Source organism: Netta rufina, assembly GCF_964035555.1.
Source record: "Netta rufina genome assembly, chromosome: 2".
Classification (NCBI taxonomy): Eukaryota; Metazoa; Chordata; class Aves; order Anseriformes; family Anatidae; genus Netta; species Netta rufina.
In genome coordinates, this window is record NC_140124.1 from 48073159 (window position 1) to 48089225 (window position 16067).

A 16067-nucleotide genomic window follows, 5' to 3' on the forward strand; every position below is an offset into this window, starting at 1 on the left:
AATAGAGCTTCACAAGAATGGATAGAAATACTTGACGGAAATGTCCAATTACTTTTATACATTAAAAAAAGGAGAAACCAATCTTATTCAACACCTAGCTGTTTTCTGTGCTTGGTAATATTAGCAATCATTTCTCATAAGCCCTTTCTGGACTTTAAAGAACCTCATGATGCAAACAAAAATATTTTAAATCTATCAGTTACTTAATGACTTCTCAATTTCATCCAATTTTAAAGACTCCAGACACATCGGTTAAGGAAAATTCATAAAATAGCATCATATGTAGCACAACTAATAAAGGTAACACTGATATAAATTTTGCATTAGTAACACTGATTTGTACAAAGCTAAATAAAGTGTAATCTCTAAACAGTAAGTTAATATAGGTACTTAAAGGCTGTTGCATAGAATAGATATATTTAGTGTGAACTTTCTTGTCTCTCATCCTCAGCACTAGTTACCCTAGTAGGCAAACCTAAGGCAACTTTCATCCAACTCAGGGATTTATTCTGCTATAAGCCAGGACAACATTCCTCTGTAATTCAGCCTGGGAACAAATCAATAAGCACAACATTTCAGAATCTACACTGCTTTTTACCACAGGTTAAAAACAAATACTTTTGCTTTTATTCCCTCAAAAACATCAGTACTGGTTTAGGGCAAATAAATTCATATTTACAGGAATTCTAAATTTATTTTTTTCCTAAATGGTAACTACATTAGGTCCTCTTGTGAAAATTTCTGATTTTGCGTTTTATTCAAAATAGACAAATTTGCCAATAAGCAAAGACCTTCATTGAGCAAGTTTCAGGAAAATATATTTAGAAACTCCAGAAACATTCTGTTTTTCATGATTCAGTGAAAAGCAATCAAGATCTAATTAAGTTAGTTAGCAAAGAATTTTGTGAAGAAATTGATACCATGCCTAATAAAACTCATGGGTGAGTTTGAATCAGAAATGTATGATAGTTTTATTTGAACTCTGGCAGGCAAGTAAGACTTTCCTCAGAAGTTCCATATATAAGCATAAGCTTTGTAGTAAAAGAGAAAGTCCTGCTGAGACTCTATACACTCATAGTGTTATCCAATTTTTAAAATAAAGCAATTAAGATGTAGTCTTTATTCCCAGTATTTCCTTCTAAGTGAAATACTAAAGATCATACTTGTGTTGCACCAGTGTCCAAACCAGTACCCAATCCCCCATACTTCTAACCTTCCCATGTCCTACCTACTTGAAACAGCTATAAACCATACACACATACATGTTATTTACAAGTTAAAAAGATATAGAATCATTTCTAAATAGAAAGCATTGGTCAAGAACCAAACAAAACTGTTTTTAATTTTAGCATTCATGGGAAGTTAAATCTTCACAGAAAATTATTTTTGGAGCCTGACAATTTCTGTTGCTTGTATTAATTTGCACTACACAAATAAAACAAACAGAAGTTACTGCTTTTAAATGCAATACTCTTATCAAAATTTAAATAAAACCCAACCCATTTGCAATTCCTGTAATTCCTCCAAATGATACCCTCCCCCTCCTTTTTTTTGAGAAAAAATTTTTTTTTTTTTTAGTTTTCTCTGCTGATACTTTCAAGAAGAGTTAGATCTGTGTTCTTGCTTGCTTCATAAATGGTCTCACTAGGACTCTTGGCCTACTTTTTATTTTCTTTCTAAATTCTGCCTGTAATGTTACCATATAAAAGAAAATCAAAGAATGTACACAGCACTTTACATAAAATCCAGACAATGTATGTAATTTTGAAAAAGGACTCGATTCCACACATTTGTTTTTTAATGTGTGGGAACAAATGTGCAGCAACCCCACATTACTACAGTGACTGCTGCACATAAAATTTTTAAAGGGCAACATGCAACATATATACAGGTAATTAGATATTGTAACACAGGTAGAACTTAATAGTCTTGGGAAGGTATCTGGAAAATGATTTAAGAAAATTATCTACAAAATTCCTACAAAAAGCCTCACAACAATATTGTCATCTCATATGTCAATAATAATTTTAAAAAGTGAATATTTTTAGTGTATTTCAGACAAATGTGTTATTATTTACTGCAATGAGATTAAAATGAGATTATGAGATTAAAATCATATAGGAACTAAGAGTAGATAGGGCATGTTGCAATGTTAAAAAGGAAAAAGATCCTCTATAATAGATCTGTTAAAAAGTAACTTTTTTTTTTTTTTAAACCAATGTGTGTTCTAGATGTAGGATGAATATCAACCATTCTAAGAAATGCACAACACACGAGCTAATTTAGGCATCAGTACAGCACCACACTGAACAGGCTGTCTTGCCCTTAATATAAGGGACAAAAACCATAGCTCCTGTTGCATAAAGAACTCAAAATCAGTTTGTAAAATACCCGTTTCATACAGTGTTTTTCAGTCTCTTAAACAGATGGCATTATATATCATGACATGATACAGAGGCTTACACACATTTATAAGGATTGCTTAAACTACTTTATGAGAAGCTCTTTAGCACTTCCACAGAAGAAATTTTGCATCATAGATAATATGTCTGTATGCTACGTCTGTATATGTGAGACCACATATACAGATACTCTCACATCAATACTTTATACATGGACAGTACAAACAAGATTAAAAGTAGCCTATTGCTGCTTTTAAACACCACAATCTTGCACAGGTTTGAGTACTCTGCACACTTGGAATACAGAGCAATACACTGAGTAGAACTGCCTTTTTCATGTTTGCATGAGACAGGGTTTGGTTTAGCTATTAATGAATTCCAATACAAGACCTCCTGACAGTATTTTCCCTACACCCCACTAAAACCAGACTAACACAGCTTGAAGGATTTTCTTTAAATGTTCCTCTTGCAAATCTGGAAAAAAAGCAGCTGCAAGCTGTCTTTACTCAAGTGCAAGGGAGTTCTGTCCAGATGTTTGAGACAACGTATTTTTGCAGAATGACTATGTGCCCAGGAACCTTAGGGTGCTTAAAGGAAAGGACAAAAGACATTTCAGCTTCGGCATACACCAAAACTAAAAGTTCTTCCTAAAAAGATAACTGATTAGGCCCCTGCCAATCCAACTTCTAGCTGTTGCTAAACATACAGCCTATGCAATACACATTTTTACCACATTCTTTCCACCACAGCTTTCATTAGATCTCCAGTCAATACCTTGTCACCTTACAGCAAATCCTCTAGAGTTCTTAAAAGCTATAGAAGCACATTTAGAAGCTATAGTTCTTAGAAGCACATAGAGCTACTGGACTCCCATGCCTGTGTGCAAGGCAGTAATTTCAGTGAACTCTGCTTGCTAAGCCAAAATTATCTTGGAAAAAAAAATCTTGGCTGCATTCATGGAGTGGGTGGAGAAGACTTCCATGGGTCATTTTTTTTTTTTTTTAAGGTACTGAAGAAGACTGCACAATGAATAAATAACATCCCATCACACGGTGGTAGGGATCACATTTGGTGGTGGATCATGTCTAGCTTTTTCTTCCATGTTGGCTGCTAATTCTGAACTTATCATGTTAACTCAAGTGAGCTGATGAAGGAGACACTATAACTAAATACCAGGGGAAAGGACTGAATTCTCTAACAGATTGATAATCTCTTTCTGTATCATACCAACAGACAGACTGCCTCCATACATGCACGGGGATTTTCAACTTGCTGGTTAAGAAGGGCTATGTCCCACTCACTGAAATCTCTTCTACTCCCTTGTACTTAAAATACAAATAGTGGTAACTCCCTGTGGTAGTTTTGTTTGTTTGTTTGCTTTAAACTAAAGCTGAAAAACCCTGATCAAATTAGTAACTGGAAAAAATGAAAGAAAAACTCCTTAGGACTTGCATGATTTGTATCACAAGTTTAAATGTGTATGGAAAATGTCTGCATTTCTGTATAAAAAGGAAATTAAACTCTCCTAATAAAAATGTAAGCCTGATCTTAAAAAGATGTAAAATTAAAAAGAATCCATCTATAACCACAGTGATAGAGTTAAACTCCGCAGCTAGGTAAAAGACAATATGACTATGACAAAACCTCATATTCCCCAACCTGAGGGGTCTTTTCATTTGCATGACTGGTTTTGCTTTGTCATTTGTCATTCAGAAAATAGCCACCCCCTGCCACAAACAACAGGATATTACTGTTTTGAAAATAAGAATGAACAAACAGGCCTCAGTACTTCCACAGCAGTATCACAAACCACAGCAGCATGGGCATACCTGAGGACATGTACTTTCCCCCTCACCTTGCCATGTGATAAATGTACTCGATAACATAGACAAGATCTCAGTGATACAAGAGAAACCTATGATGTGCCTTAACATATCTCTACTTGGCTAGAGGCAACTAAAAAAAGCTTAAGAAATCTGAAGGAATGTGGGACACTCCAAGAAATTCCAGCACATCTGGAAAAAAATAATCAGTGAATGGGTAAAAATAATCCGAAAGAGGTTTATTTAGCTTTGGACATTCTGTCAAAGACTTGCTTTCTATCCTCTTTTCTCAGTAAATTTTAAGGAATTCAAACAGATTAACTTTGTATGGAAGCAAATTGTAGGGAACCTCTCTAGACTATGTGCATCCTCCTTATGGGAAAAGAAACATCAATACACAGGAAGCATCAATATACACTGTCAATACACTGTCATTTTTAAGGGCCAAACATTTCTGTAGGTGGGGGTGTTCAAAACATCCTGTGCATAACTGTTCTAGCATGAAACCCATGAAAAGCTAGGCTAAAGCTTTTCATGTCCATTTACTTCTGTTTTTTCTGGATTTTACTTGATTCCTCGCAAGCTACTGAACATGTACATTGCCTTCCCAATTTTACTTATGACACTGTTTTCATGTTTATGCTTCTGAAGTCTTGCATGCTCTACCAGCCACAGCTAAGTAACATTGCCTGCTGTATTTAGAATGCAGCACAAACAAGTAGCTGTCCCCTGGAATAAAAAGAAAAAAAGTTCCTCTTTCCATTAGTTATGGGAGAGGCTGTATGGAGATCAGTTACATTCTGCTAACAGTTAGTCACCCCCTTCTGGCTATCTCACCAAACATATCTGGCTGTGCAAAATTATTTTTATCAATTACCTGGATTTTCCTTGCCCTGCAAAGCAAAACCCCAAAACAACAGCAAAGAACGTCCACAATTAGAATCATCCTGCATTCTCAAAAATCATCAATCAACTGATTTCACGCATGCTTGAATGCAGATATACTTTGCCTTTACCATTCAATTCTAACCTCCTACACTCAATTCATTTACCTGTGAAGAAAAGTTAATTATCTACCTCCATTTAGCTATTTTTGAAATAAACAGAGGACAACACCTGGTGCTTCAGCATCACTTATCTTGTAATTTTCAACTCCAAGAGTTTACACTCCAAATACTAAGAATATTAAGAATATGTCACTTCCACATTTAACATTCAGAGGAAAGGAAGAGAAGTGTAGTTATACTTGAACACCAGCATGACTAGAGTTGTTTATTTGCTGACAGTCTAGGAAATGACCACATATATACACAATCTGAGTTGAAGAAAAATTGGTATAGGAATAAACAAACACCTAAAGTGGAAAAAATTATTCTCTGCTAGATTCCTGTCTGACCTTCCAAGGGGGTAACTATATGGTCCAATGCACAACTAAATCAATTACATTTTCTTAATATTTCTACTTTGTATATTATCTTTCACATAGAATTGAAAAATTGGATTAGGCCTATCCTAGAAATTATTTTTGATAAGAATTATTCCACAAGTCCACTAGGGCATATAAATTGCTTTCTTAGGAACTGAAAATGAGCTGTTCAAATGTGTTACTTTTTTTTGAGTGGCACATGTTGAACTGTTAATGTATAGTCAAATTTATACCACCTATATGCTCTTAATTCTGTTGCACTCAGTAACAAACATATACCTGTCTTTTAACTATTTCAGTAAATTTGGACTTCATGTGCTTATTAAAAACACAGTGAACAACAACAAGCAATCATTGATATTCTTTTTCCCCTTCTCGTACATGTCTTTGATGATTAAATGCATCTTTCATCAATATGCAAACTTTACCCATCACTTGAATGCAGCTCTTTTTACCTCTTCACGTGGATAAGCTACTTAATATTTAGTAACTTGGAAGACAGGAATGACAACATGACCGAAACAGCATCATCATACAAACAGTAAGCGAGTAAAGAAGATTATAGTATTTAATTAAGAGAACTATAGTATTTAGGAAGATACCACAGAAAGATAGATGAAGTATCACAGAAAGGAAGAAAGAATTCAGAAAGATACCACAAAATTGAAACACGGAGGTGTAAATAAAACCAGGAGCCAGTCAAAAGAAGTGGAAACTGTTCTAAGAGAAGCAGTTTTTGCAGTGAGATCTCTGTAAACCCCAGCAGATTGCTGGAACCTCCTCCTACAACATCCAGACTCTACATCCATCCTACAACTATCATCCATCCTACAACAACAGAATCTACTCTTAAAACAGGGAAGTACTATAAAAGCATAAATCCTTGAGACACTGAGTATCAAGTTGGTTAAATATAGCAGTTTGCTTCACATAGCTATACATACATAAAAAATGTGAACTAAGTAAGCTTAGATTAAATACCTAATGAAATCATTTCCCCCCCTCCTTATACTACAAAGATAAAAATATTTTGTGCAAACCTGAGGAGATAGGTCTTCAATCTATCTACGGTTTAAGCTACAGCTCCTCGCTGAAGTATCCCAAACTGAACTGTTCCAGAGCACATCTAAAATTAACAACCACCTTAATCTAAACACCAGGTATTTTAACAGAGTGTTTCAATTTTGCAAATGCAATACACATTCAAGAAAAAAAAAAAACATTTCAGAGTCAATGTTCTCATTTCTCTGTCCACATTAGACATCTTCTCTGTCCATGTTAGACATGGTTACACAGATGGATATTATTTCCTGTTCCAGTTTTATCTGCAATTTGAATATAGAGCACTCATGCTTAATGAATTAATTAATTCAGGGCAAGTCTCTACTTGGTTACACCTGTTAAATGTCTTACCATTGCAAAAGTGCACCTACACTATTAAGGCATTCAATCTAAATTAATCATGGTTGTAGTAAAAATAAAGTCAGCATTTTAGCCAGAGAAATTGAATATTTTCAGTATTTAAGGCATTAAAGAAGTCAAATTCTAAAGTACACCTGACACTTCATTCAAATGCATGTTTCCTAAAACCACATTCTCAAATATACCAAGATTGTATCCTTATTAATACATTTATGCTAGTAAAGGATTAGATATCCTGATTACTCCAGCAAGATGAACATTATACAAAAAAATACAACAGTATTGTTTTCTGTATAGTGATCCTTCAAGAATCAGCAGATTTGTTGGCACCTGCTCCTTCAGCTTCCTGATAAGATCAATTTCCTTCACAAAGAGAAGCAAGTATAACTTTCAAGAAAGCCACATTCAGTGAAATTAGACATCTGTATTTTTCTTTCAGTCTTATACATACCTGATTGGGATGATATAGGAAAACAGGAGGAGGAACCGGAAAAGGTTGCGATACCACGGGCCTACAAATCCTTGCAAGGTTACCATAACAATTGATAGTGCAACTAAAGCCAAAAACAGGGCCTTGGTCAATTGATTCAATTCCAGGTCCAGCAAGCCAACCTAAAGGAAGCAGTAAAAACCATAGCCATAGTTAACCATAATGTTTGCCTTTTTTCTTTTTTTAATTTACACTTTGCTGTGCAAACAATCACCCTGTCCTTCTTCTTCCTATTAAAAATCCATGCACTTGTAACAATTAATTGCATTCCGATAACTGAATTAATTATTGTTCCCATGTGTGCATCTAACAGATGTCCCCTGGCTCCAAGACAATAAAAACTCCCAGAATCACAGTGTGATCTGTCCTAGCCAGGCCTTTTGAATGCCTTTATTTCTGACACATCCCTCCCCTTGTCTTCTGATCCAGGATAGGAACACAAGGCAGGGGGAGGGTGTGTGGAGAAGACAACTGAAGAACTGAAGGTGAACTAATGAGCAGGAACAATTTTCTTCTGTTATGCATGCAGCAAAACTACTATCACTTCATTTTATATTTGTAAGGTGGCTACTGCTCATTTACTGCTGGAAGATCTAAAAGATGGTAGAATCAAGAATCAATGGACAAATGCAACTGAGCATTGACTTGTTCACATAAGTAGCATGCTTTAACTCATAATTATACTCTCACATCAGTCTGTAAATCTGAACTCATCTCATAGAAATAATTTTTAATTACATGAAACTTCTCAGCTTGCCTAGAGGAAGTGCTCAAGGTCAGGTTGGATGGGGCTTTGAGCAACCTGGTCTACTGGGAGGTGTCCCTGCCTGTGGCAGGGGGGTTGGAACTAGATAGTCTTTTAAGATCCCTTCCAACCCAAACCATTCTGTGATTCTGTGAAACTTTCAGTTATTCAAGCTAAGTTAAAAATAATCAATGGAAAAAAAAAAACATTTTCAAATCAAAATAGTAAGAGAGAACTTCAACTTTTCATGGGTAAAAAGGTGTTTAATTTAGAAACACTCCAGTAAAAACAATAAGTGAAGCTATCTTCCATCCAGTTTCCCATGAAAAAGTATTTTTAAGCCATGTAACTAAGACTCTCACCATTTCAATAATGTATGCTGTAAGCTAAGTATTTATATTCCACTTTTTGTGATGCTCTTGTAGTCAGTAAAATATGTGGGAAAAATTATGTCAGGAAGAACTTCCCTGTTACAGATGTCTTTTTATCTCTAAGTCATGCCAGTAAGACCAGTAAAACATAACACTTCCTTAGATAAAAAACAGTCTGCAAAAGAACCATTTAAATATAGTTCTTAAAAATTTCAGCAATCTTGCTTGTACACGGGCTGTCCCTTCCCTAGAGAACCAGGCAGCTGAAGACCACAGCGGCTGATTTATCAGCTGCATTTAAAAAGCAGCACAACGAGGACAAATATCTTGCAATTTCCGCTGCTTCAACTACTACATAGTTTATGCTTGAATTATTGAGAAAAATAGGTTTTTTGGATTAAAATGAAGAAAAATTAAGCCAGGGAAGTAGAGCATGTTTCAAAGCCCAGATCTTTTTGCGCTGACAAAGGCAGCCTAAGTTTCAGGCCTCGCTGAGGATCAGATGAAGTCATTATTCATTCAGTCAGGGAAAAAAGACTCAATTACCTCAACCTAAAGATGCTATCAATGAATGCAAAGTGCATATTTTACTCTATTCATCCAAATCCCATTAAAAAGTGAAAGGAATGATTTAATCTGGCCTTCCAGAGTTGGTCTTTTTTTTGTAATAAAATAAAGAATCACTGTCTTGCAATATGCATAACCACTACCTCACACTTTTTTTTCCTGCATCATAGTAGTGAATACTTTCCCCTAACCCTCTCAATGTCCCCCCCCGCTCCACCCCTGCAAAAAACCCCACCCCATAATAGAAAGGAATAAAGAGCTTCTTTGAAAAGAATGCCACTTTTTGGACAGAAACATTAAATGTAGTCCACTGCACACTGATATGTAGCTAATTCAATGCATTCGTACCTTTCTAATTGATGAAGACTGAATTGATATAAATCTGTATTTGGAATCAACAAAAATGTTTTTGGAGTAATATTCAGAGAATAAAAAAAAACACTTGATGATGAAATTTTTTCACACAAATCTCTTCCTCCAAAAGATTTGTTTTGTTACTAATGATGTTATCCTTTTTAATACAGATCATAGTATTGCCTATACACAATTTTCAAATTTTCATTTACAATTACAAGAGAAAGCAATTGCAAAACTCTTCTCAGGGTGGTAAATGAAAGAAGTTTTAACAGAAATGCATTCTCCCTTCCCTAAAAAAATTATTATAATCTATTAAAACATAATTCCTTTCCACTTAATAACTTCCGCAACCTGAATGAAATTATCCACTTTTCATGTAGAAATGCACTTATATTCTCTAAATTCTCCTGAATACTGGAAAAGTAGCAATCTAACAGTACTATTACTTTATCAAAGCATTTGTAAAATATGTTAATATTCCTAAGAAAGTGATTTATTTCCTTTTGAAAATAATCATAACAAGAATAATTATGACAACATAAGAAACTGATGAGTTAAGTACTGACGTAACTTTCCACATTTATTGCTATTTCCTATATTAATAAAGCAAATTTTCTTTTACTTGTCATAATATTTGTTCTATTTGAAACAACCGTGTTAACAAAATTAAACACCACTGGAAATTTTAATCTCCAAGGAAAAATTTGTACATAATGTCTAAGACAACCACAATAGTTTTGCAAAGGGGCTTCTCTAAGATAATGAACACAATAATTGCCTGTATAATCTAAAATGCTACTAATGGCAACAACTGCAAATCCATTTAGCTCCTCTTTAATTTATGTAGGAAGTTTTAAATAGCTAATGGTTCTCAGTAAAATAATGGCTAGTACCATCAGTAAAAAGTATTGTATTGTCTACTTGCACCAAAAAAAAGTAAAAATAACATTTTTAAAAATACATAATTTTGGAAGCAAGGAACTACTAGAAGTCTAACCTTCACATTTTGGACTACAATGTTTAAGTTACTGTCTTATAAGAAAAACCTTAATTTAATTTGCAAAAGTTGAAAGCAGCCTGACATTTGTGTGCATTATAGTAGGGTGCTGAGGAGGTTCAGACTGAATATTAGGAATACGTTTCTCTGACAGGGTGGTCAGGCAATAAACAGGCTCCCCAGGGACACAGTCATGGTCCTGAGTCTGCTGGAGTTCAAGGACAGTTTGGACAACGCTCTCAGACATACGGTCTGATTTTTGGGTGGTCCTGTGTAGAGCCAGGAGTTTCACTTGATGATCGTTGTGGGTCCCTTCCAATTTGGGATATTTTCTGTGATGTGATGATTGTTATCGCTGATCATGCTTAACTTCTGCGGAAGGTTATCCTCTGAAGCTGTTAAGTTGTTATACTAACAGAATGATTCTGATATAAAAAGTATATTCCTTGGACACTTAGATTTATTTTATTTTTTTTTATGCTAGAACATTAGAAAACAAACACTTAGATTTTTATTTTTTTTTTATGCTAGAACATTAGAAAACAAACTTTGATAATTAAATATTGCATAACAGTAAAGATTTCTCACCTAGTCTAATGTAGTAATGTTTTTCAGTTACAGTTTCCAGTGCATTTGAAAGCGCTGGTTTCAAATGGTTTTGTTACACACCTTACTTTAATATTTCCAAAGTATTAAGGCAGTATTTTGACTTCCCTCCTCCAGGAAGGTAATTATATGTCAGTAATCAGTCTGGTTCTGCACTGACAAACACCACATTGACTACAATGATATTTCTTGGTATGTTTGAGACAGACTTTGGCTTTAACTTGCATTATGAACATATATATATATATATATATATATATATATATATGTACACACATACACATATATTACTATTCTTTATACATGCTTTGAACTTAACTTTTTTACACCTTGAATGCTAGTTCAACTCTTATTAATTACAGATGTTACTTATAGTCTAAAATTGTATCTGATGAAGCTGTAAAGCGATTTAAAAATACTGAAATTCAAGTAAATTAAATTATCTTTATTCTTTAGGTTGATAAAAACAACCTTTGCCTAAGAAAAATGGGCAGTTCATGGCACTTTTTCATTAAAAAAGTAAATAATAAATTTGTATGTGGTCGCATAAATTTGTATATAGTTGGCTGCATATATCTGAAGCCCTGTGGATTTTTTTTCTCCATCTGTTGACTTTTTCTTATAGCCCCTGGAAATAACAGATTACTAACCTGTGCTAAAGGCTATATATAAAACAGGATCATTATCTGTTTAACCAAGTCTTTGACACTAAAAATATACAGCAATTTTAGAGTCTGTAAATGCTTTTTGTAATGCGTTATTTCTGTAGGTAGTCCAGTGATTCTAATTCTTGACAGTTCAACAATTCAGGAAACCACATTGGGATAGCATAACCATCATTCATAATACCTACAAGTGAATTCAAGCTTAGGAAGGGCCTTCGCGTAATTCACTGTATTCAAGTAATAGTCTGACAAACATGTTTCTGTACAAGCCTCTCCTGACTAACATAAAAAAATCTACAACTTGTACACAGTTATATCTACAACTTGAACACCCTGCTCATTCTTTTAAGCAGCAGATACAAAATAGGAAAAGCATACAGAACGCTGAAATACATAAACTGAAAAATGTTACCCATACTTGCTTTTTCTCAGAACCACTTTCAAATTTTCCAATCATTTGTTTAGCTGTGAAAGCAACGACTAACCCTGAAAACATTTTTGAAGCACTAAAAAACCTCTTGCAAGTCTTATTCCTTTTAGAAATAGTGCAGCAATGGTGATGGCTTAGTGGGGTTCTACTTGACTTAGCAGAACTGAAATAAATTTCAGCTATTTATTCTACTCCAGTGGTATCAGAAAATACTCCATTTGATTTCAATAATATATTTTGTGTTTCCTTTGGCAAAAAAGTATGCATTCTTCATGCTAGCTTAATAAAACTCAGTATTCACTTTGATGAAGCTAAACTATTTTGTATTATATTAATACTGCAGGCTTATAGAACAAAGTTCATTACATTTTTGAATTATCCTTCTGATTTACTTGCTCTTAATTCAGCAAGCTACTCCTAACCACATATCTACATTTGAAATAAATTAATCTCTTTAGATATAAAATTTCCATTTGTAGCTAGTAATATCTGTAATGCTACAAGAAAACTAAGAAAACTCAAACAACCTTCTCTCTCTACCTCCTTTAATCATCCATTTTATATTGCCTTTTCCAGGCTCAGCATCACCTAGTTTAGATACTCAAAGTGAAACTTCAAAATCCTCTCCAGGTCTTTAAAGCTGAGTGCTTAACTCTCTCTAGCTAGTCTGCTACAATAAAAACTGCTAATGAGCTATATCCACAACTTTTCTTAAATAGTGGACTCAGTTGCTTGAAGTAAGGCACTCATTTTGGCAAGTACTGGCTAAAGATTTCAAAACATCCTTAAGTGTGCTTTCTCTTTAAAATGCATCCTGATTTACCACCACACAAATGACTTACTGTATCTGCAGTAAAACACTATATATCAAAAGATCTGAATGAGAGAAACAGAAGGTGACTCATTCTAACATCCACTTGGCTATAAACCCACTTTTTCCCAACAATTTGCTCTAGAGTTTAATGCTATCCCAACGTCTCTAAATATTCTTCAATTTGATAATTTTAAAATCAATTTGTATATATAATAATGAAGCCAAATAATTGATATTTGCTTTTTTTCAGTATTTTGGTCTAATTTGACTGAAGGCTAAAAAGATTTTTTTTTTTTTTTGCATTTAAAGATGTGCCATATAGAGTTTGGTCAGCAGAGGGTGCTCAAGATTGGTGTTAGCTACTGTTTTAAAAAGCTCAATTGGTAATGCAGAATCAAGCATACCTCTCTACCTTTACAGGGCAACCTGGACTTCTATACGATCTTACTAGTACAACCGTATTTACCTCGTTTCATCTGGGAGAATTATTTCAAAAAGTATTTAGCAATTCAATTTGAACTGAAAACATAGCATTTCCTTCTCATCAAAAAGTTATACTTCATATACCATTGTACAGTTATAGACTACCATCTTAAGGTACCAGTTGTCAGCTGCTGTGTGACCTCAATTTTGCTATGTATTTGTCACACACAAGAACGATTGATTAGAAACATCCACAGAAGCTATTAAGAAACTGAAAAGGTCAATGGCTTCTTAAACTCTGGCATCCATACAGAGACTGCTGTACTAGTAACATACCACCCTCTATTAAAAGCTATCAGGTGTAAATTGTATTTTTTTTTTCCCCAAGACCACCCATCAATTTAGAATTATATCAATAATCTAAAAAAAACTAGTAATATTGGAGACTTCAACAACCAAAATCATTCATACAACAAAACTGTTAAGCATATTTTTTTTTCTTTTTCAATTTAAAACTGGAAATCAAATGAATTTTCAACTTTACAGATAGATTTCATACTACAGACATTCAGAGTTCATCTGCAGCCTTTACAAATGCTTGTATTTTCTTTGATCTTGGTCATCACCTGGTTCAACCAAAGACTTTTCCAGTATAATTTCATGTAATTAGTACTTTTAATGGTCAGAATACAGAATAAGCAACTTTCCCCATTACATACTATTATTAAAATATACTCAGTGGATATGACTGTTTTTCAAACAATAGTAGATAAGAAACCAAGGAGTCTCTCACAGTTGAAAATAATTAGCTGTGCCAAAGTAACTTCAAAACTCCCATAGGGGAGAGAATTGGTTCCAAAGTTTTTATTCTGTGTGTATATAGATCTATCTATAGATTTTGATATATATATATATAAAGTATGATATATGTAATAAAAGTAAAAAAAAAAAAAAAAAAACTAGCTCAGTAACAGGTACTACTTTCTTTAAGAAAAACGATGATAAAAGAAACAAATAGAAACTTTTATTTGCATAACTTTTGGGAAGTCTTACTATATCTACACATCAAACCATGCAGACCAGCATAAAAATTATTTTTAATACAGATATCTGAACACACTTCAGATTTTTTCTAACAGAATTTTCTAGCTCTTTAAAAACATTTGAAATTAAGCACATACTTAAAACCATGAGTCTGAAAAAAAATCAGCATTTGCTTACTCTAGTTAAAATACGGTTATAACAACTCACAAACTATCAAAACTATGGCATTAGCAGAGATTATTACAGATTTTAAAAAATTCATCTTGAAACAGGACTAGGGATAGAGAGGTCTGATCTAAGGTTATCAAAACACACCTGGAAGTTTTTTCATTATGAATTCAATTAAAGAAATTAAGCCAAGAACTCATGAAGTTTAAACTTGTTTGAAGTTTAACATTTCATTTTGTCCCAAATCAAAAGTAAACTTAATAAAGGACAGTTAAAAGGTATTTTTCTTCCATCTTTCTCAACATTAAGTTGAGAACTGCATTTGAAAATTTATTTCCCTTTAAATTAAATATATTGTATTTCATTAATGATACAATAAAATCAAGAAAAAAACTTGATCAGGAAACAGTGGCATATAATAGGTTGCTTTTTATTCCACAAAATATATATGAAAATCAGACCTGAAACTTTTTTTTGTGTGTGTGTGTAATTATCACTGAATTATCTTGGGCACCCAGCACAAGAAAGACATGGACCTGTTAGAGTGGGTCCAGAGGAGGGCCACAAAGATGATCAGAGGGCTGGAGCACCTCCACTATGAAGAAAGGCTCAGAGAGCTGCTTTTTTTAACCTAAAGATGAGAAAGTTCCAGGAAGACCTTATTGCAGCCTTTCAGTACTTAAAAAGTAGCTTGTAAGCAAGATGGAGACAGACTTTACAAGGGCCTGGATAGGACAAAGGGTAATGATTTTAAACTGAATGAGGGTAGATGTGGATGAGGAAAGAATTCTTCACTATGTGTGTGTTGAGACACTGGAATAGGCTGCCCTGAGAAGTTGTGGATGTGTTCAAGGCTAGGCTGGATGGGGCTTAGAGCAGCCTCATCTAGTGACAGATGTCCCTCCCCATGGTAGTGGGGTTGGAATAAATGATCTGTAAGGCCCCTTCCAACCCAAACCATTCTATGATCCTATGATTCTAAGTAACATGGTACACGCTATACATATATGATTAAAACAACTGAAGTGTTATGAAGATGGATTCATGAAAGAAAAGCTGAAGGTAGAATTAAATGAATCTCCATTGGCAGTATGCAGCAATTTTGTCTTTTGTGGAGGACTTCTAGAATCTCATTCCTCCTCAGCTGTGTATACCTTAACTTCATCATGAGATCTGTCTCATCACAGGTCCAAAACTTATCAGAACACAACCACAATCACCTAGATTTATTCCCACAGGAAATAAAAATAAAAAATCTTAAATAAAAAAAAAATACATAAACCATAACGCATCCCAGACTGCCTCAAAAATTGTAAG

At 34.1% G+C, this 16067-nt stretch overlaps 1 protein-coding gene across 4 annotated transcripts in view; it reads right to left on the bottom strand.

The window, feature by feature from the left end:
- ATP9B (ATPase phospholipid transporting 9B (putative)) overlaps positions 1 to 16067 on the bottom strand; it is a 164968-nt gene that overhangs the window by 45423 nt on the left and 103478 nt on the right. For all 4 annotated transcript variants that reach the window (XM_084282525.1, XM_084282524.1, XM_084282526.1 and 1 more), the window contains one exon: positions 7525 to 7685. In XM_084282525.1, the coding sequence (XP_084138651.1) occupies positions 7525 to 7685 (161 nt within the window). The remainder of the gene's footprint in view (positions 1 to 7524; positions 7686 to 16067) is intronic.